This window comes from Monomorium pharaonis, chromosome 5, assembly GCF_013373865.1.
Source record: "Monomorium pharaonis isolate MP-MQ-018 chromosome 5, ASM1337386v2, whole genome shotgun sequence".
NCBI classification, from domain to species: domain Eukaryota; kingdom Metazoa; phylum Arthropoda; class Insecta; order Hymenoptera; family Formicidae; genus Monomorium; species Monomorium pharaonis.
In genome coordinates this window covers 12,577,746-12,598,627 of record NC_050471.1, presented here as the reverse complement: position 1 = coordinate 12,598,627, position 20,882 = coordinate 12,577,746, and the positions used below count along the sequence as shown (strand labels likewise).

At 46.8% G+C, this 20,882-nt stretch overlaps 1 protein-coding gene across 1 annotated transcript; it reads right to left on the bottom strand.

Moving 5' to 3' along the window:
• Positions 1-5,265: 5,265 nt before the first annotated feature.
• Positions 5,266-7,633, bottom strand: LOC118645605. Its single transcript, XM_036287022.1, has 3 exons — positions 7,418-7,633; positions 5,862-7,225; positions 5,266-5,794 (listed from the first exon to the last, which is right to left on the bottom strand). The coding sequence occupies exons 1-3, from the start codon at positions 7,631-7,633 to the stop codon at positions 5,266-5,268; spliced, it is 2,109 nt and encodes a 702-aa protein (XP_036142915.1).
• Positions 7,634-20,882: the final 13,249 nt, after the last annotated feature.

The window sequence follows — 20,882 nt, the reverse complement described above, 5'->3', positions numbered from 1 at the left end:
TCGTCGAACCGTTGAAGCGTATAGCCAAGCATACCGCCAAATCGTCGAACGATACTATCGGTAAAAGAGAACGCGAGGAAAGTGACACCTACGATAATGACGTCTTCGAGGAGGCAGTCCCGACGAAGAAATCACCTGCCTAAAAGAAAATGACGATTGGACGAAACATTGGCCTTGCCCGCGATAGCTTCACCCACGATCGCTTCCACGCCGATAGGAAAAGTGACGTTATTCCCGCGCGAGGAACAGCGTGCATACGAAACGGAGAACGCGCCAGCTTCCTCGCTCGAAACCTCGGTTGAGAGACTCTGCAAACGCCGTACGGTCGCGAGTCCCTGCACAGTAAATTGGGACCGTTGGGACAAAAGTATGTGGATGATCTTCTCAGTGGAGAGAGTAGAACTAAAAATGATTACGTATACAGGGTATACATCACCAAGGAGGGTACTAAACTTGGTGACAAACAATTCGATGTAGGAAGAGAAGACGCGATTATAATAGGTGATACAAGATACGTCGGTACACCTAGCTTATACGAATTGATCTTCAAGAGAATTCCCAATGACGCTATCTAAACGAAAAATGATTTAAAAACGTACAAGAGTATACTGCTAACGACGAACGCTCATAGACGCGTCGTAGCGCGAGTATGCCATGGGCAACAAGGGCTACAAGTACACCGCAATTATCGGACCGTTTATACGCGGCGATAAGAGGAGGAGGAGGAGGAGGAGGAGGAGGAGGAGGAGGAGGAGGAGGAGGAGGAGGAGGAGGAGGAGGAGAAGGAGAAGAAGGAGGAGGAGGAGGAAGAGGAGGAGGACGAGGACGAGGACGAGGACGACGACGACGACGACGGGTGCTGGTGTACTCAACGTTCCATCCGGCATGAGAGTAACCGACAATCGAGTTAATTACGTTCACTGGGACGATCCTAACAAATTAGTCGATCGTCTTCGATTACTCGACGCTTCTCGTCGCGCCGGCAACAACGCTCACGACAACGAAATCCTGTCGATAATCGAGGAACTACGCGAAGCAGGACTAATTATAAATTGAATCGTCGGTCGCGGTAACAGTACAGTTCGCGCACGACTACGACGACGACGACGTGGTGATGTCCGTGAATAAATTCGGCATGTCTCTGATGGGGAGACGCGACAACGAGACATTCGCTACGCGTTCGTCGATTGAATCTTTGAGGCGCTACGTGCACAATAACGCATTGCGTTTGAACGGGGATAATTACGACGCGAACAAACGTAAGATACAACGATTGGAATTTCCTATTGACAACGCAGACGCGACGAATAAAAGCTACGTCGATCTCAATCTACAAAAAACGATCAACGACATACGAGAATTAAAAGAAACCACTGAGAATAATAGCTCGACGTTGGACTCGCTTGGGAAAAGGATACAGGACTTACAAAGTTTATTCGACAGAAGCCTCGCTCAAATTATCTCTAACAGATTAAGCTTAGAAACCTTTCAAAACGAGTTACGTAAATTAAAGGAATTAATCGATAAAAACGTGAGAGGACACGACGATAAGTTGCAGAAATTGCATGAAACGCTCGAGGTAAAGGTAAACGATCTCAACGTAAAGTATGAAAATAAAATACGAGAATCGGGAGATGCGTTTTCACAGAAAGTTGAAAAATTAGAAAAGGAATTGCAAGAATTACCGACAACGTATAAAAAAAAATTAAACGATCTCGACACGAAATATGAAACACAGATTATACAGAATTTGAAAAACACGATCGACAGTAGCCTGAAAGATCTATTGGATTTGAGAACAAAGACCAACACGCAGGGAGAAAACCTACGCGGTTTGCGGAACATTGTGAAAGATTTGATTACGACGTTGGAGGCTGATATTCACAACAAACATAAAAATCATAAACAATTGCAGAACCTTCGTAATCTGTTATAATTAAGATAATGAGCGCCAACAAACGAAGACTCGTGAACGAACTACATGCACCAGCCCGTAAAAACTTTCCACGACAACGAGTAGTGGTACGCGGATACGACGACCTATGGCAGGCCGACGTGGCTGAGATCCCTACGCGCGAGACAACAAAGGACTTAATTACATTTTGACGGTTATCGACGTTTTGAGCAAATACGCGTGGGCGTTGCCGCTCAAATCCAAGAACGGAAAAGAAGTTGCCTTGGCGCTATCAAAGATATTTTGCGAAAACGCGCGACATCCAAAAAATTTACAAACGGACGAGGAAAAGGAGTTTTACAACGCTAATGTGCGTCAAATTCTCGACAAGTATCGCGTGAATCATTATTCGACGTATTCGGTAATGAAAGCGTCCGTAGTGGAGAGATTAAATCGCACGCTGAAAAACGATATGTGGAAAATGTTCACGCTCAACGAATCTTATAGATAGATCGACGCGCTACCAAAAACTAGTGTCGTCCTACAATCATCGAAGATATCGAACGATCGGCACGCAGCCAGCGAACGTAACACCGAGCGTCGCCGAGAGGCTCTTATCTACGGTATACAGTCACACGAAGATCGTCGCCCCGGCGAGATTCAAGATCGGCGAGCCCGTGCGCGTCAGCAAATTTAAAACGATTTTTGAAAGATTATACACCAAATTGGAACACCGAAGTATTTCGCGTATACAACAAACAAATCCAGTGACCTACCTTCTTAAGGATTATCGTGGTGAACCGATAGCTGGAGGATTCTACGAGCAAGAGTTACAGCGAGTCGCTAAACCCGACGTTTATCTAATTGAAAAAGTGCGACGCAAAAAGGGCGACGAGGTTTATGTGAAGTGGTTAGGAATGAATAAATCGCATACTTCGTGGATTAAAAAATCAGACGTAGTGTAATTACGTTTATTATAATCATGTATTACACAATATATATTCAAATATATAATACTATTTCAATGTATGTATTGTTACGACTTTTCCTGACCGGGAAAGCCGCAAGCAAAAAGCAGCGAGACCGATAGGGTAACCGGTGCCGTGCTTGTCGCGCTCGAATCTCGGCCACACGTTATCACGAGAATTGTTGGGCGCCAGACGCGCTCGACGACGCGTCAATTCGCGAAAATCGTTACGCCAAGGTGTCCTCGATCCTCGCGCGACAATCTCGACCAGCTCTGCCTAACGGTAGAGGGGCGGGGCAGATCGTAAGGGAGCAGGCGGCGGCGGAAACACGAACTGGTGGACGGCCAAAAAAAAAGCTAGACTCCGAGCTCAACAAATAACGATCTTTATTAGAAATAAATGTCAGATAGAAACAATAATCTCACGGGACGCGGCATGCGGCGCTCCGACAATGCGGCGCCGCGGCGCGAATTAGACCAAAAAGAAACGCGAACGATACGCGGGAAGCTCCCGCGGTAGGCACGCGGCCGACAAGGACGGGCGGTGGAATCTCCCGCGCACAATGAATTTCGGGCGTTCGCACTATAGGTGCCGACACTCCCGGCAACTATAGATCCCGACCGCGTGGCTCACGAGGGTCACAAAGCAATCGCCGGCTGCTGCCGCACTTTACCCCGTCGCGAAACCGGAAGTCCCGTCCACCCGCTACTCACGACGCGATACTCGCTCGCGCGAGGGCTTTGCGGCGCACACGGTCGAGGGGAATCTCCGACGGAACCCGAGCGTCCTCACAACCGTCCTCCCCGTGGCTCGGCGCGTTGGCGTCCCGCCCGCTTGCATCCGATAAATCCCCAATTACTTACGCGAACGTATGACCGCCCTGCGGCCCACGCGAATCACGCACCAACACCAAAAACGGATGCAGAACGGGCCCGGGGACACCTCGCCGGCCAGCAACCGCTCACACTGAATTATCCGGGTAGGCCACCTCACCGATAAGGTCCTGGCGACGTCCTCCCTCGTCTCCAGGCTCGTCCCTTTGCCCTGGTTGAGGCCTCGCACAAGCCACACCGATAATTCACCAGGGACACGACACGCAACTTAACGGCTGGACCGCTCGCACGCAAAAGCGGGGTGGATCGCGGTCGATCCCGGATCGACGCCGCGACCCCCCGTTCAGTCATGCGCATTGTTTCCGCGCCGCGACCCAATTGCTGCAAGGCACGCAGTCCTGCGTACGCAGGGACGTGCGCGCCATAATCCTTCCGGGGGCCTCGCAGGCCCCCGCAAAATTTTCTTTCTCCCGCTGGGCCACTTCCCGCGCCGGGGCAGCGCCCGCGGAGACCTCCGTTCCTCGCGAGAGGACTTGCCGCCTCCCTCGACGCGTTTGGTCCCATCCGGGCTTCTCCACAGCCCTCCGAGATGTACCGCCGTGGTGTTGGCGGGCACCGCTGCTTCCGGCTCCTGGCTTTCCCAGGGCCACGCCGAGTTCCCGTGCGGGCCGCGTGCTCGTCTCTCCCGGGCACCGGTGGCGTCCTTCCTCCTTCCCCGCATCGCCGTCGCTCATTCTCCTCCTCTCTCGCTCTCTCGCCGAATTCCATCGAGAGGCGGTCGCCGCGCAAAGAAATCAAAAATATGTAACATTAATAAGACGCTCGTTAGGCCCGTCGCGGTTCCCCATGGAGATCCCCTCTCGCCTCTCGCCTATTTTCCCCGTACAGCGCGAATTCGCAGCCTGTGACGGGGGAGGAACGCTGCTACCCGTGGCAGCTGAGCTACCACGTCACAGTATGTATGTATTATTGAGACACCCTGTCCCCACGGAAGAGTTTCCGTCGATTCGGACAAGATGTACCGCTTGTCGTCGTAAGGACTAAGAGCGATTTTCATTTCGGAGAACGTGTATACCTCGTGCAGCCTGGATCGTACACTCGACTGACGACGCGTCATTTCTATATCGTTTCGTAGACATCGCGTAAAATCATTGAACGTTATCGTTCTCTCCACCACGTTTTTCTTCACGCCCTTAATTTTCTTCGTGTTCCTCCCCCCAAAAACTCACGTGGCGTACATCTTCGCCCTCAAACCTACAAATTCCGTCATAATAGCGCCGCAATTCTTGTCCTTTATCAAACCCGGTACACTCTTATTCACCAACGGCATAGCGTACGGATTATTCTCCGAATAGTTGCTCGTACCAAATCTATCGATATAACGTTTCATATCTTCGTACACATCGTAACATTCGATAAAATATATCAAACTATCCGTATCCGTGTACATGACTTTACACTTGTCCCGATACAGAGGCAACATAATAATCATAATGAAATTCGTATAAGCGCGTTTTAGCTATTTCTAAAATAGTCATACCAACGTACAACGGTTTATTTAGAGTCACCTCTAAGCGACGCAATTCAGACCCTCAGCGAAAATGCTTCTACTATGAAAGTTCGGTTTGGCAATTAACGTCTCCGCTCCGTGCCTACTCTCCCAACTCGTCACAAGACGCACATCCACACGATCGCGCACATTTTCCATGGTCTTTTCAAATACCGCGTTATTCATTAGCTTATACATATTTCTTTCGAACTCGTTTTTCGCACCAATCTTAAATCTCGTATTCAATTCTACGTATCCGCGAAGCCATGGAAATTGTGCGAATCGTAATACGCGATGAATCGTCGTTACGCGCAATCCGTGTCGCAGGCAGTGTTGTAAATTGCGATAATGTATCACGTAATGCGACTTATCGTAAAACGTGGCCAAAAGTTTGACGTTCCGCTTATCGGGAGGCGTGGTGCGCGCGGGATAAAAAGGAAGATCCGCGTGAGCGTCGTGCAGCTCGTGTGAATACGCGAGATCTACCTCCAAAATATAACCGAAATAAGAATCCGCGGACACCGTCAAAATTAGCAATGTCGTCGAGCCACTGAAAACACGAGTACGGTAACGGTTGGCACATCGCCCAACCATACAGATTATTTACGTCATAATACATAAGAAACAACGACGGTTGCGACGAATCGTAATACGGTAGGTATCTGTTATTCGCACGCGCGTATCTATTCGAACACTGACTAAAATCGCCGCGCACATTACGCTCCACAAACAATACCATATCGATATCGATCAGGAGTTCAAAACGAACACCCGTATATTTCAACATCGCGTCCCACGTATAGCCGGGTATCGTGTAATAATGAGCGGGATCCAAACCGTAACTTTCTATGCTATTGTCATGAAACTTTTCAAAGACATCCGCTAAGAGTAGCACGTCCGTTTTCAAATACAGATCGCTGTATTCACCTAGATTTTTAATGTTAAAACGCTGCCAAACGTTAACAGCATGCTTGTGATCATCGTCGGACACCTCTTCTCGTGTTAACGAACTATAAAAAGCCTCCCGCGACGGTAACTCCGTCTCGTGCAACCTATCGACGCTGTCAACGTACTCGTACGAAAACACACCTTTACGTGTGAGCAGTTCAAAATCTTCGTCACTCAAATCAAAAAACATTGATCGCGTTATTCGTAGGTCACCTCTATCTAGGTACGACACCAATTTACCGAGACTTTCATTTAGAAATTTATAAGAATCTACGAATCGCAATTTTACGCAATTATGCCATTTTTTTTCTCTCGTAGAACTAACATTCTTCGTGAACGAAATATATGTCTCTTTGTTTAATGGTAATAACTCAACTCTGCCCTCGTATTCATTAGCGATTTCTTTAATTATAAAATGTGCGTCGTAACCAGATAAATTGTGTAAAAACACCGGAATCATAAAGGAATTATGATAATTTAAATTACAATACGAATGCGCCGCACCCCTGTACCGTCCAGTAATATGACAATGATCGCGCACACGCAGGTCCGTCGCCAGGAATATTTTTCCGCATATGTGACAAAACTTCGCGTCCGAGAAACTACGCATCTCCTCCCTCGTCAAGTCCGTCATAGACGCAACCGTGCCAAGAATATCTTTCGCGCGATGCGCTAGAGAATTCAGTTCTTTCGCAAACCACGAAACACAGTCTTGACCGCGATGCGACATATACATCGATGACGATGATTCATCGTTTAACGTGGACTTGACATAATAACCGACGCTAAACGCTGCTCTGTGATGTTGATAACCAAATCCATTTTCCGTTGTCATAAAACTTTCCCCCTCGTCCTTCTTTTCCAAAAGATACTCCAAATCTGCATATACCACGTACGGTAGTCGCTCCTTTCGATCATAGTTGCGAAACGAAAGCGATTTATCCTCTTCTTCGGGAAGAACAATTGCTCGTTCATCTTTTCGCAATCGGTATGCTCGAATAATTTCTCGGTCGAATAAAAATAATGCAGATATCTGAAATTACAATTAGCTGTTACTTATTAGAAAAATCTACAAAAAAATATTAATGCACCTACCAATCGCATATGAACTTTTTGGTTTTAGTCTTGTTATTTCGTTCGAGACCAATCGCGAAAGCTGGCTTATCCAAACATAATGACCCACTATATGGTTATGTCGTGGATCCAATATATAAAACAGATTTACGTGAACGTTTCTCTTGTTAGCCGTAAGGCGTAGAGGAACAATCTTTTTTTTATCACGTTCCTTAAACATAAACACATTTACGGATATATTGTTCAAACGTTCAAATTTAGTAATATCTCGCAAGGTAACCGGAAATTCTATTCCATCGAACTTTAAATACGTTCGATAATCAGGATACGAACTGCTTCTTTCTTTATTCTCCTCAACGGGATACATCGCGGTGATAACAGCCCACGCGAAACACGCGTTATCGTTCGACCGCACGTTCACCACCGCTTTCTTACGTTTTACAAATGACGGTTATCGCACCAGCATCCCGCCTGCATGGGATCACATTTATTGATATTAACGTTCAAATTCATTATACGCAATAGCGCCCATCCGCTATCGCACTCCTGAAACTTCTCCAGTAACGTAAGAATAGCACCAATCACAAATCTTTCGTACCACTCACGCAAATCGATCAAACCGAACAGCTGTTTATTCGCGGTTGTAATACTTTTAACAGCGCTCTTATCTTTGGCAACGAATTTCCCGTTAAACACAGTATTAACTTTCAAACATGAATATCTATCCAACTGTTCGTGCACCTTCTCAATCACCATGTCTCTCGAGTCCATTAGAAATTCACTTGGTTCGATATAACGTGAATTAATCACTGCGCCCGTTAACACACGTTTATCAAAAGCGGTCTCAATTTCTGACCAAATCAATCCTGATCTCTCGCCAAGGCCAGCACCAACACAGGCAAAACGATATCGTAACTCGTTCCTTATTCTCTCTAAACTCAAAATACGAGACACGAGAGAATTTACCCTTCCAGTTTTCACGGGACGACGTTGACATTTCTCTCTCAACGCGCTAGAACATCCCTCGCATTGACGCTCCCACGACAGATAACTCTCCTCGTCAACGATATTGGCCGCGTTTGTAAAAAGATCGTCCACCCACAAGCGATCGACCTCCTCGTCGACATCGCCTGCGTTCTCGACAAGTGTGTTCAACCAAGACAAATCGACTACCGCGTCGGTAGACATATTTTCAACAATATCACTCATGATTCTTATCTAGAGATCCACATAGTAGAACCCTCGTTATCGGTACTTTAAATTCCACCCGTTGACACGCCTGCTCGCTTCGATATATATAGGATCGATCCGATCCGTGATGAAATAAGCGTCTTGTAACGAAAACTCGTTGGTATACTAAACAGATATTCCCTTCCACGATCACTCACGGCCATTATCATCTTTATCCACAAGTCCTCTCGCGCAAATACATTTTCAATCTCTCTTCTTAGATGATATGTCCCCAAATTCCATCGCTTATCCTCCTTCTTCACGAGCCAACGATTACGCTCCTCGCTTGCGGTTGAGGTAGATGACATTGACTCGTCGCAATAAAGAACCTCCTCGTTTTCAATTTCCACCGAAAATCGTTTCTCCATGCAACAAAAAATGAAATGCAGAAAAACGTTCCGTTCACCATCGCACGCTGGATAGATTCTTTTACGACACAACGTCTAACGACGCGCTCTTATATACTCGATTAAAACGAAAATGCTGATCGATAGAAATATTATTATTAAATGACAAAACTATATTGCGCACATTCCGAGAAAGATAGGTCACGGGCTCGACCAATTATAATTTGCCGAGTAAAGGCGCAAAAGGAAAAACAGCGAGATAAATCGCTCGTCGCGCCTGAATCCGTACGGTCTCTCGTCAAAAGCATTTTTTCGCTGTGCTTACGCATCGTCGAAAAATAGATCGCTCTATATGCTTATTTATTATACGTATACGAACACGCACAAAAGACGTTTCCCCATGGATTTCCCCGTGCGCCTCGACGGGCTCGACCAATTAGAATTTGCCGAGTAAAGGCGCAAAACGGACGGCGACGACAAGATGAACCGCTCGCCGCGCCTGAATCCGTACGGTATCTCGTAGGAAGCGTCTTTCTGCTCGGCTTACGCATCGTCGAAAAAAATAGATCGCTCTATGTTTATGCGCTTAACTATTATACGTATACGCACAAATATAAAAAATAATTCACGCCGCGGGGAAGTCGATAGAACGACCAATTACAAAACGACGGCGCGAGTAAAAGCGCCAAAAAACTAAAAAGCGCGCAATAACTCGTCTCATCGCGTTCCCCATGAATTTCCCCGTACGCCTCCAACCGTACGGTTTCACCAGCAAAAGCGCTTCCTGTGCGCGCCTCAAATCGTACGGTTTCACCAGCAAAAGCGCTTCCTGTATGCGCCTGAAACCGTACCCCCGTGCACCTCAAACCGTATAGTTTCACCAGCAGACACCCTTTTCACCCGGCACAAAATCCCCCTCTCCTATACCCCCCTCGTTTTTCCCCTGATTTACATTCCCCCTTCGATCCCCCTTGGAGCACCCGGTTGCCACCGCGTACAAATTTCTCGTCAAAATTTCTATACGGCCCCCCACTCCTTTTCCCCCCTCATTACCCATTTGATTTGCCTTCCCCCCGCGGTACCCTTCCAGCACCCGAGCGTAGAACCTGCATAGAATAACTACTTACATAGTTGTAACTTACATAGTTGTAAAAATGTGAATTTTCGAATATTATTGGCTACGGATAGTCGCGGGCAATTCAGGGTTCAAACGGTGAGCTGGTCAAGTGAATGACGGAGGCAAGCGATATGCGATTAACAACTATGATTTATTCAGTAATGCTATCTAATATTTACAGAGTCCCTATTCTACTATATACAACTTATATCTAAGATCTCGCTATGCGAGGCGCGGGTGATTCGTTGTGGCGATGTGTGTCGCGGTGCGCATGTGCGCGTAGAGTTTCGGTGCCGGATTGGCTGTGGCGGGCGTACGGCCCGTGTATCGGTCGGTCGGTGCGTCGATCGGCGGTAGCGGCCAGTCTTGACGACTACGGCGCTCGTGGCGGTATAATTTCGGTGCTGCGGTGCGAGGCGGCGCTCGTATCGGTCGCGGCGGTAGTCGGATTGGCTGCGGTGTTACGGTCGCGGCTGCGCGGTGCGGTGCGGTGCTTCCATTCGCCGAGTCGGTCGATGCGGCGCTATGATTGGTCGCGGCGGTGCACGACTGCGCGATGCGGCGCGGAGCTCGGCTTGACAGCCACGGCGATCAGCTGTTGTTGTCGGCGAGAATCATCCCGCGTGGATGATCCTCCGCGTCGGCGGTTTCTCCTCAGTGCGGGGTCCCCGTGTGCGGTCGGGATCGGTAGCTCAGTGCGCGTATCGGGATCCGGATAACGAGCGGGGCGGTGGTCTGCCACTCACTGCGTGGCGCAAGGAAGCGCTCAGTGCGCGCTAGCAAAGGAAACCGGGTGCGAGGTTAAGTCGGTACTCAGTGCGTGCACTAGGAGTCTCAGTTCAGTACGCTGAGATGGATCGGTCGGCTCAGTACGCTAGACCGGAGAGATCTGCTTTCTTATCACCAGCGGAGGGCTTTTATAGCCCCCGTTAGGTGACAAGAGAAGCGGAGATGTGCGGGAAGACAGAGATAAGCGGAGGGGACTACACGAGGTAGGAGGGTAACGGCCTCGTATCTATATGCCTTATCGGTGGCGGAGGAACGGCTCGTAACATAAAATAAATTATATACATAAATAGAATACAATAGAATCGCATATACACACGGATAAAATACTATAGAGTCGCATACATTTGTATATACAATTACGTATGCGCGTAGATAAAATATCATTGAGTTACATGTCCACGTAGATAGAATGCCATTAAGTTACATGCCGACGCAGATAGAATATGATAGAGGTGCATACACATATAGATAGGATATCATTGAACTACATACACATGTAGATAGGTTTAAACGGTATTATATACACAGATAGAACATCATAGAATCGCATATACACACAGATAAAATACCATAGAGTCGCATACATTTGTATATACAATACATACGCACATAAATAGAATACCATTGGGTTACATGCCCACGTAGATAGAATACGATAGACATGCATGCACACGTAGATAGAATATCACTGAACTGCACCTACACGTAGATAGGTTTACACATAGAATTATATACGTACTTAGACAGAATACCATAGAGTCGCATATACACACAGATAAAATACCATAGTCACTGTTCGGGAAATGGGCTAAGGAGGTAGAGAGTCGAGAAAGAGTGGTGGTCGGCTGTCGCGGGCCTTCGTCTGAGAGAGGAAGGACGGGAGAGGGGGTACGAGGCGCGTCGCGTTCTCCGGATTGGCTGCTATCAGTCGTGACGTTTTTCTCGCGACTTTTCTTGTACGCGCCTTCAGTTTGGATCGTGCCGCTGTACCTTTCCGATGATCGCGGTCGCACTCGCCGAAACAAAGGTTTCGGATTGAATACGTTTCTCGATCGTGAGGCAGTGCTTGCATTGTATAGTTTTGCGCGAGGTTGTCGCGACCCACAAGGGGTTAACCTGGTTTTGCCTTCGGGCATCTGGTTTCGCCTTCGGGCCGACGCCTTCGGTCATCTGGTTTCGCCTTCGAGCCGTCACCTTCGGGCACCTGGTTTCGCCTTTGGACCAACGCCTTCAGGCACCTGGGTTTTCGCCGTGCTCAATACCCTCGCAGCAGGGTGTCAAACTGCGGCTGACAAGCGCGACGTCGGCGAGCGACGTGCGCGTCACATTTAAGACAACGACTGTATTTGCCAACGGCGGACGGAAAGAGGTCATCTTCAAAGGACGACGGCGTCGCTTCGGCACACGAAAGGGGGCCCCCTCGTGAACGACGCGGATGGCAGCACGACCCACGGTCACCGGTCAGCACTCCCTTATTCCGACGGGACGTCGGCAGCCTCGCCTGAACGGTGTCAACGAAGGTATCGGAGATCACGGATAAGTACCGACACGTAAATTCGAAGTCCTGCTCGTGGAACCCGAGGGTGCCAGCTCGGCGGAGGATAAAAAGAAGACGCTACCTCCCCTGCTCTGCTCACGAATTTCGACGGCGGATTAACTCGCTCCTTAAGCCTGCGTTTTATTGTCATTGAACCTGCGTCTTCGCGTGACGCTTGCATTGTCGTGTAACGTTAGGTGTCCGTAATAAAGTCCTTCCGACTCTTTCTCTCTATTTGAGTTCGTACTGATTACGGTTGCCTCTTGACTGTACCCCTCCCCCCTCTGAGTTCATTAATCCGACAGAATTCATAACATAATTTTTGGTCCTTCAAACCGAATCTGCGTAGGGGGCGAACCAGAAGTAATTATGTCGGATTTCGACGTTCTTTCTTCAGCAGACTCGCTTCAAATTTATTGAGAATACGTTGGAAATTGATTACGATGATATCGCGTCTTCGGTGATCCGTCAGTCTATTAGCACTCGATTAGAACTTCTTGAGCAGAGTTGGGAGAAATTTCAGGATGATCATGTGGATTTCTGCCGCGCGGGTTCGACGATCGCTGGTTTCTACGAGCATCTGTATATCAAAACACGCATGTTGGACCGCTGTCGAAAATTTTACATTGAGGCTCGATCCAGATTATTAGCTAAGCGCGGCGACGTGGACGGATCGGTCCCGAGCGAGCGTTCCGGCGCCTCGGTCGCTAACAACCCGCTAGTTATCCACCGGCTCGGTGCACTCCCTAAAATATCATTGCCAAACTTTTCGGGCCATTTACAGGAATGAAGTTCCTTTCGAGACCTATTCACTTCGCGTATCCGAAATAATGCCGAGTTGTCGGACGTGGAGAAAATGCATTACTTAAAAACTTCCCTGTTGGGCGAAGCGCTGAAATTCGTAATCAATTTAACCGTCTCGGGTGACAATTTTCCTATCGCATGGGACACGCTAATGGCTCGATTCGAGAATAAGCGGTCTCTTGTGAGCGCGCATCTTGACCGGCTAACGAATCTGAAGCCGATTAGATCTAAGTCCGCGAAAGATATTAATGCATTCCTAGCCGTCATCTCGGAAACTTTTGGTGCATTGCACGCCTTCGGTGACGCCCTCGTCAGAGGCGGAATCTCGCGATACCCTGCTGCTTCACATCTTACAAGGGAACGGACAGAACTGTCCCTCACCGATTTTAATGAGCTTTGGATATGTTGTAGAACATAAGAAAATATTAGACCCATATTTTTTTTTATCTGCGTATCTCGACGTTTAGGGGTTAAAACCACCCCTCGAAAAAAACGCATTTTTTCGTTTTTTGCGAATATCTTTGAAAATATAAGGTTTATGAAAAAATGTTTTATACAAAAGTTTTATGGTATTTTATACTCTTTACAATAGTATATTTATATTTTTTAAAAATTTCAAATTTTTTAATTTATCCCACCCCCCACCCCTTTTTTTCAACATTTAAAAAATTTTGTAACGACAAAAATTAAAGAGCATTAAAAGCCGAATCCACCCATATATAATAACATATGGGTTCCATCATTCTCAATTATTAGCAAAACGAAACAGTAATCTCGCACTATAGGTGCCGCGCTAGAAGTAGTGTTGCGTTATTTCTTTAGTCACGTCACACTCAATAACTGCCTCTTCTGCGTATATTTTTATATTAAAACATAAAAATGGATTAATCTTAATTATATAATACGCAACGTATTACACGATATAAAGCATGAATGAAAGATGTACAATCAAAGATCTCCTTCCTATTACTAATGGATATTTTATTGAAGCCTCACGTGATGCGCTTGCGCGAAAACAACCGGTCCCTTTATCAACACTGATATTAAAGTTATTTGTCTGTGTCGCATGCAAAATGTATATATACATTCGTATAAATGTATTTTCAAACTTCAAATTAAATTAAATTATATACTTATATACTTATATTATCTTTATTATCAGAGCGTGCTACGTGCATATAGTGTAAATAATATAATTATGCAAATAGTTATTGCAGTTTATGTTTTATATTTTTCTCTTGATATTATATATTTTGTTATATTGTATTTGCAGTTTTAAATGTTAAAAAATATTTTGCTTCATATTAATTTATATTCGCATTTGTAACAATGAAAATGTACGTAGGCACATACGTATATATATGCTACTTTTGTTATATATATGCATTTATGCTTTATATCGTGTAATACGTTGCGTATTATATAATTAAGATTAATCCATTTTTATGTTTTAATATAAAAATATACGCAGAAGAGGCAGTTATTGAGTGTGACGCGACTAAAGAAATAACGCAACACTACTTCTAGCGCGGCACCTATAGTGCGAGATTACTGTTTCGTTTTGCTAATAATTGAGAATGATGGAACCCATATGTTATTATATATGGGTGGATTCGGCTTTTAATGCTCTTTAATTTTTGTCTTTACCAAATTTTTAAAATGTTGAAAAAAAGGGGTGGAGGGTGGGATAAATTAAAAAATTTGATATTTTTAAAAAATATAAATATACTGTTGTAAAGAGTATAAAATGCCATAAAACTTTCGTATAGAACATTTTTTTATAAACCTTATATTTTCAAAGATATTCGCAAAAAACAAAAAAATGCGTTATTTTCGAGGGGTGGTTTCAACCCCTAAATGTCGAGATACGCAGATAAAAAAAAATATGGGTCTAATATTTTCTTATGTTCTACAACATATCCGAAGCTCATTAAAATCGGTGAGGGACAGTTCTGTCCGTTCCCTTGTTAGTGAAATTATTAGATGCGGAATCTCGCGAAGCCTGGGAGCTTCAATTCGGATCTTCGGCCTCCCTTCCAACCTTCGCCCAGTTTCAGGATTTCTTGGCGGGACGGTCGATAGCGATGCAGAATCTTTCCATGCACCCACCGACAGCGCCGGTTAAGAAGGGATCGGGTCAGAAGTCGAGAGTCGCCTCCTTCTCTCACGCTGCGGCTTCTGCCGCGTCGTCGACTGACCGCAAATTGAAATGCCCGTTGTGCGAGTCGTTTCATTACCTGGCCGTTTGTCGTGTCTTTCAAGTCAAGACCCTACCAAAACGAAAGGACGTTGTCATTAAATACCGGAGATGCTTTAATTGTTTGGGGCAACATGCTGTACAACAGTGCCGGAGCTCGAGGAGATGCAGACGTTGTGGCAAAAGATATCATACTTTATTGCATTCTACGCCGGAAAAGACGTCTCCCCCTGCGACCACCGTCACTCCCGCGGAGAGCAAGGCACCCGCGCAGAATGAAAGAGAAGTACCTGTTTCTTCCAATTGACTGCCGGCTGTCGCCGGGCAGCAAATGATTGATCAACCCGCCCCACGTAATTCTACTGTTCTCGCGACTAGCCGTGCCATTATTAAGCATACTAATTGTTCAGCTTATATTGTCCAACTCCATATTGACCAAGGCTCGGAATTGTCATTTGTTTCCGAGGAAATAGTCAGTCGCCTGCGCTTACCACGCCTTTCGGCCGCGATTCCGTTGGTCGGCATCGGTGGCACTTACTCAGAAAAAACGCGTGGCGCCGTGCTGATTCGACTTCATTCCATCCATAAAACTGAATCGACGTGTTCGATCAAAGCATATGTTTTGCTGCGTTTAACCGGCAGATTGCCGTCCGTCGACTTCACCCCTCGACCATGGCCGCATCTACGTGGTCTACAACTTGCCGATTCGGAGTACTATCGCGCCGGTACTATTGATATTATAATTGGGGCGAACTGTTACGGTGTTGTGATCAGAGAGGGTCTGGTCTGCGGAGGAGAGCTAGAGCCTATAGCTCAACTCACTATATTCGGCTGGGTCTTGTCCGGGCCAGTCCCGGCAATCGAGGCTACCTGCCCCGCCTCGGGGTTTCATTGTTGTTCCGATCCCTCGTTGCAGGATTTATTAATGAAATTTTGGATACAGGAGGAGCCCCCCGCGAGTGATCGGGCCATCCTTGATCCGGCCGAAGAGGAATGCGAGCGGCACTTCGCGTCCACCCACTCCCGTGACCCCACCAGTTGTTACATTGTTCGCTTTCCCTTTAAATCGAATCCCGCTAGATTGGGAAACTCGCGGATGATAGCCCTTCGATGGCTGGATAAGTTGATTCAACGATTTTCCGCCTACGCAGAATAATACAAACGACTTTATGAAGATTTTATGCAACAATATCTTCAAATGAGACACATGACCGCAGTAAGAACTGGTGAAGTTGATTCCTCCCCGTATTATTACTTGCCAGACCACGGCGTCCTGAAAAGGCATAGCAGCTCTACGAAATTGAGAGTTGTCTTTAACGCGTCCAGTCGTACGGATTCCGGGGTATCCTTGAACGACCTTCTACACGCTGGACCTAAGCTACAATCGGACGTCGCGGATGTACTATTATGGATTCGTTCTTGTCGTTATATTTTCTCTACCGATATTATCAAAATGTTCCGACAAATCGCGGTTCATCAAGACGACTGGAGGTTTCAGCGCATTGTCTGGCCGGATTCGGAACAAAAACCTACTATTCACCACCTCACCACGGTCACTTATTGGCTTGCCTGCGCTCCGTTCCTCGCCCTCCGCTGTATACAGCAACTTATTACGAAGCGACTGTGGTACAAATTTTGTGGGAGCCGACGCGGAGTTACGAATTTCTTCTTCTTCAAAAGATCTCCAAGAACTTGCTCGTCTCATTGCAAACGATGGAACGCGATGGCTTTTCAACCCTCCCTCCGCACCTCATTTTGGCAGAAAGTGGGAAGCGGCCGTGAAATCGATAAAGTTTCACCTATCGAGGGTTCTAGGGGATACTAGTCTCACCTATGAAGAATTGTCCACGACGGTGATCCAGATAGAGGCGATCATAAACTCCCGCCCCCTTTGCCCGTTATCGGACGATCCAGACGACCCTTCCGCATTGACCCCCGGCCATTTTCTTATCGGCGAGCCCTCCACGGTACTACCGGAGCTTAATCTGGCGGATGTCCCTTTGGCAAGACTCACTAGATGGCAATTGCTTAGGCAAAAGGTGGATCATTTCTAGAAAAAGTGGTCCTCGGAGTGCCTCCAGCGGTACCAAGCAATCTCTAAGTGGTACCATCCGTCAACATGTATTAAGGAGGGTTTCTTGATCCTTCTGGCAGACGAACGTTACCCCCCGGCCAAATGACCGCTGGGAATAGTGATAAAACTACATAAAGGTGCAGACGGTCTGGTTCGAGTCGTGACGCTCCGCACTGCCAGCTCCACGTATAAAAGACCCATCGCCAATGTTTGTGCGTAGGGTAAACGCGATCGCACGGAGAGAATGCCGGGATCCGTCCCGATAGAGACGCGAAGCGAGTGATGAGGAATGCGGTAGGTTCACAGGGGGTGATGGGAAGAAAAAGGCGGCGTGGTGTCACTCACACTTTAATTATTTATTTTAAAAACGGACGTTCGGAGCAAGGGGCGAACCGTATCTTTTACAATCTTACGGAGATCTTGACATGTCCCGATATTACGCTGCCTGTAATCGACGCGGAAATCTTGAAGAGCATCTAGATCGAAACTCTCGCGAATCCGGAAATCTTGCGCGCGATCTGACGGAGATCTTGTGCACGAAACAGAGAACGTTCGCGGCAAAGATACGGCCACCCGCGCATTGACGTGACGCACTCACACATTCACACAAATACTTGAACTTAAGAATTAATTGACATAAGTTGGCGAATTAGGGATGGAACAGAAGTGAATCTCCGCAGCTAGGATGGGCGGATGACGTGAGAGATCTGCGGGACGATCTAATGTCGGTGCCGGGCTGCGAGAGACTGACTAATTTTGCGTCGTAAAACAATTACGATCACGGAGACGAAAAAAGAACAGATCTCGAGACTTATTTGGGCATTGATTTTGACGTGCCCTTTTTTGGGCATGTTTATTTGCATAGTTACCACGATGCAAGAAAACGAAAGACGCGCGCGTGATGAGCTAGGGACAGCGCCGTGCGACTAGGTGCACCGAATAAATGAACTACAATGAGCGCGATGGCTGTCAGCAGCTTTCAGTACTCGCGGATAAAACAGAGCAAAAAAAAAAGTTAAAATTCTATTGAAACTGTTCTAATCTCGAACAGCCAAGCTTTGTGTGTTACCGGTAGACCCCGAAGTTGAGCATTCGCCAACCTTGTTGGCGAAGGCGGCCGGAAATATTCGGGAAATGGGCTAAGGAGGTAGAGAGTCGAGAAAGTGCGGTGGTCGGCTGTCGCGGGCCTTTGTCTGAGAGAGGAAGGACGGGAGAGGGAGTACGAGGCGCGTCGCGTTCCCCGGATTGGCTGCTATCAGTCGTGACGTTTTTCTCGCGACTTTTCTTGCACGCGCCTTCAGTTTGGATCGTGCCTCTGTACCTTTCGGATGATCGCGGTTGCACTCGCCGAAACAAAGGTTTCGGATTGAATACGTTTCTCGACCGTGAGGCAGTGCTTGCATTGTATAGTTTCGCGCAAAGTTGTCGCGACCCACGAGGGGATTCGGTTAACCTGGTTTCGCCTTCGGGCCGACGCCTTCGGGCACCTGAGTTTTCGCCGTGCTCGATACCCTCGCAGCAGGGTGTCGACCTGCGGCTGACGAGCGCGACGTCGGCGAGCGACGTGAGCGTCACATTTAAGACAACAACTGTATTCGCCAACGGCGGACGGAAGGAGGTCATCTTCAAAAGACGACGGCGTCGCTTCAGCAAACGAAAGAAGGCCCCCTCGTAAACGACGCGGACGGCAGCACGACCCACGGTCGCCGGTCAACACTCCCTTATTCCGACCGGACGTCGGCAGCCTCGCTTGAACGGTGTCGACGGAGGTATCGGAGATCACGGATAAGTACCGACGCGTAGATTCGAAGTTCTGCTCGTGAAACCCGAGGGTGCCAGCTCGGCGGAAGATAAGGAGAAGACGCTACCTCCCCTGCTCCTCGGCTCTGCTCACAAATTTTGACGGCGGATTAACTCGCTCCTTAAGCCTGCGTTTTATTGTCATTGAACCTGCGTCATCGCGTGACGCTTGCGTTCTCGTGTAACGTTAGGCGTCCGTAATAAAGTCCCTCCGACTCTTTCTCTCTATTTGAGTTCGTACCGATTACGGTTGCCTCATGACTGTACCCCTCCCCCCTCTGAGTTCATTAATCCGACAGAATTCATAACAGTCACATACATACATGCTTTTATTAATATCAATAATGTCATTTATGATAAGAACTTTTGTTTTATCATAACATATTCTTATTAAGTTTTTATAGAAAAAAACTTTTATTATTATTACATGTTATAAAGTATATAAAATGGGGAAGATTAGTTAAGAAAGATCATGCATAATAGATATGATAACATAAGATACAACTCGGTCTATGTAAAACTTCGCAAGTGTAATACAAAATATGTGATTCAAAATCAGCATTGGAAACGATAACTAAAATTTTCTATCATAATCTGTCATTTTAAGCAGAGGGGCAATGGGCCCTCCGCATGACCATATATGGTCATAACCGCGCGCATCCGGCGCGCGGGAAATATTCGCGAGCTTAGCAACAATTGCCAAAACGCAAATATGCATTTCCGGTGGTATGATCGTTGTTAAGCTGAACTTCGCTAAATTCCATGCGATGCCCGGTGCGATAGCCGGCCGGCAGCGCACGAGACATGTGTCACTTGACACCTCGCGATAACGAGCCTTCCTCGGCGAACTCTTATAATATCCTTTTTAATTCAGTTTTTATATTATTATTTTATCCATTCTTATACTATATTTAATTTTACTATCGGTTGCGAGTGCCTCGCTCACAACAATTAATATTTTTAAACTAAAAGTAGGATACTATTTAGTATTATGCTGTAAATGTAAACAGATATAACTGAAATTCTTTACATAAATTTTATGAGATTTATTTGCAATGCTTAGCAAAAACGTTAAGGAAAAGTAGGTAACATACGGCTAAGGATTATACATGATAATATGTTATACTTAAAAAAAATTTTTTATCTGTTTTCAAATACCGTCTGTTACATTCAATTATAAACTGTAACGAGCCGCTATCGCTAGAACGGGGGACTGTCCCGATTGCGCACATAAACGATTGGACACAGTAGTATTTCCCGATTGGACACAAACCCGATTGGACACGGACTCAATTGAATACAAACCCGATTGCACACGAACCCGATTGCACACCGACCCGATTGCACACGAATCCGATTGCGCACCGACCCGTTTGCACACGAAAGCGATTGCGCACCGACTCGATTGCACACGACCCGATTGCGCACCGACCCGTTTGCACACGGACCCGATTGCGCACCGACCCGATTGCACACAGATTCGATTGGACACAGACCCGATTGGACACGGACTTGATTGGACACAGTCTCGATTGCATACCGTCCCGATCGGACACAGTCCCGATTGGACACGGACTCGATTGAACACAGACCCGATTGGACACGACCCGATTGGACACGAACCCGATTGCACACGACCCGATTGCGCACCGACCCGATTGCACACGGACCCGATTGCGCACGATACGATTCCGCATTTCAGATAGTACATGGGTTAGCGA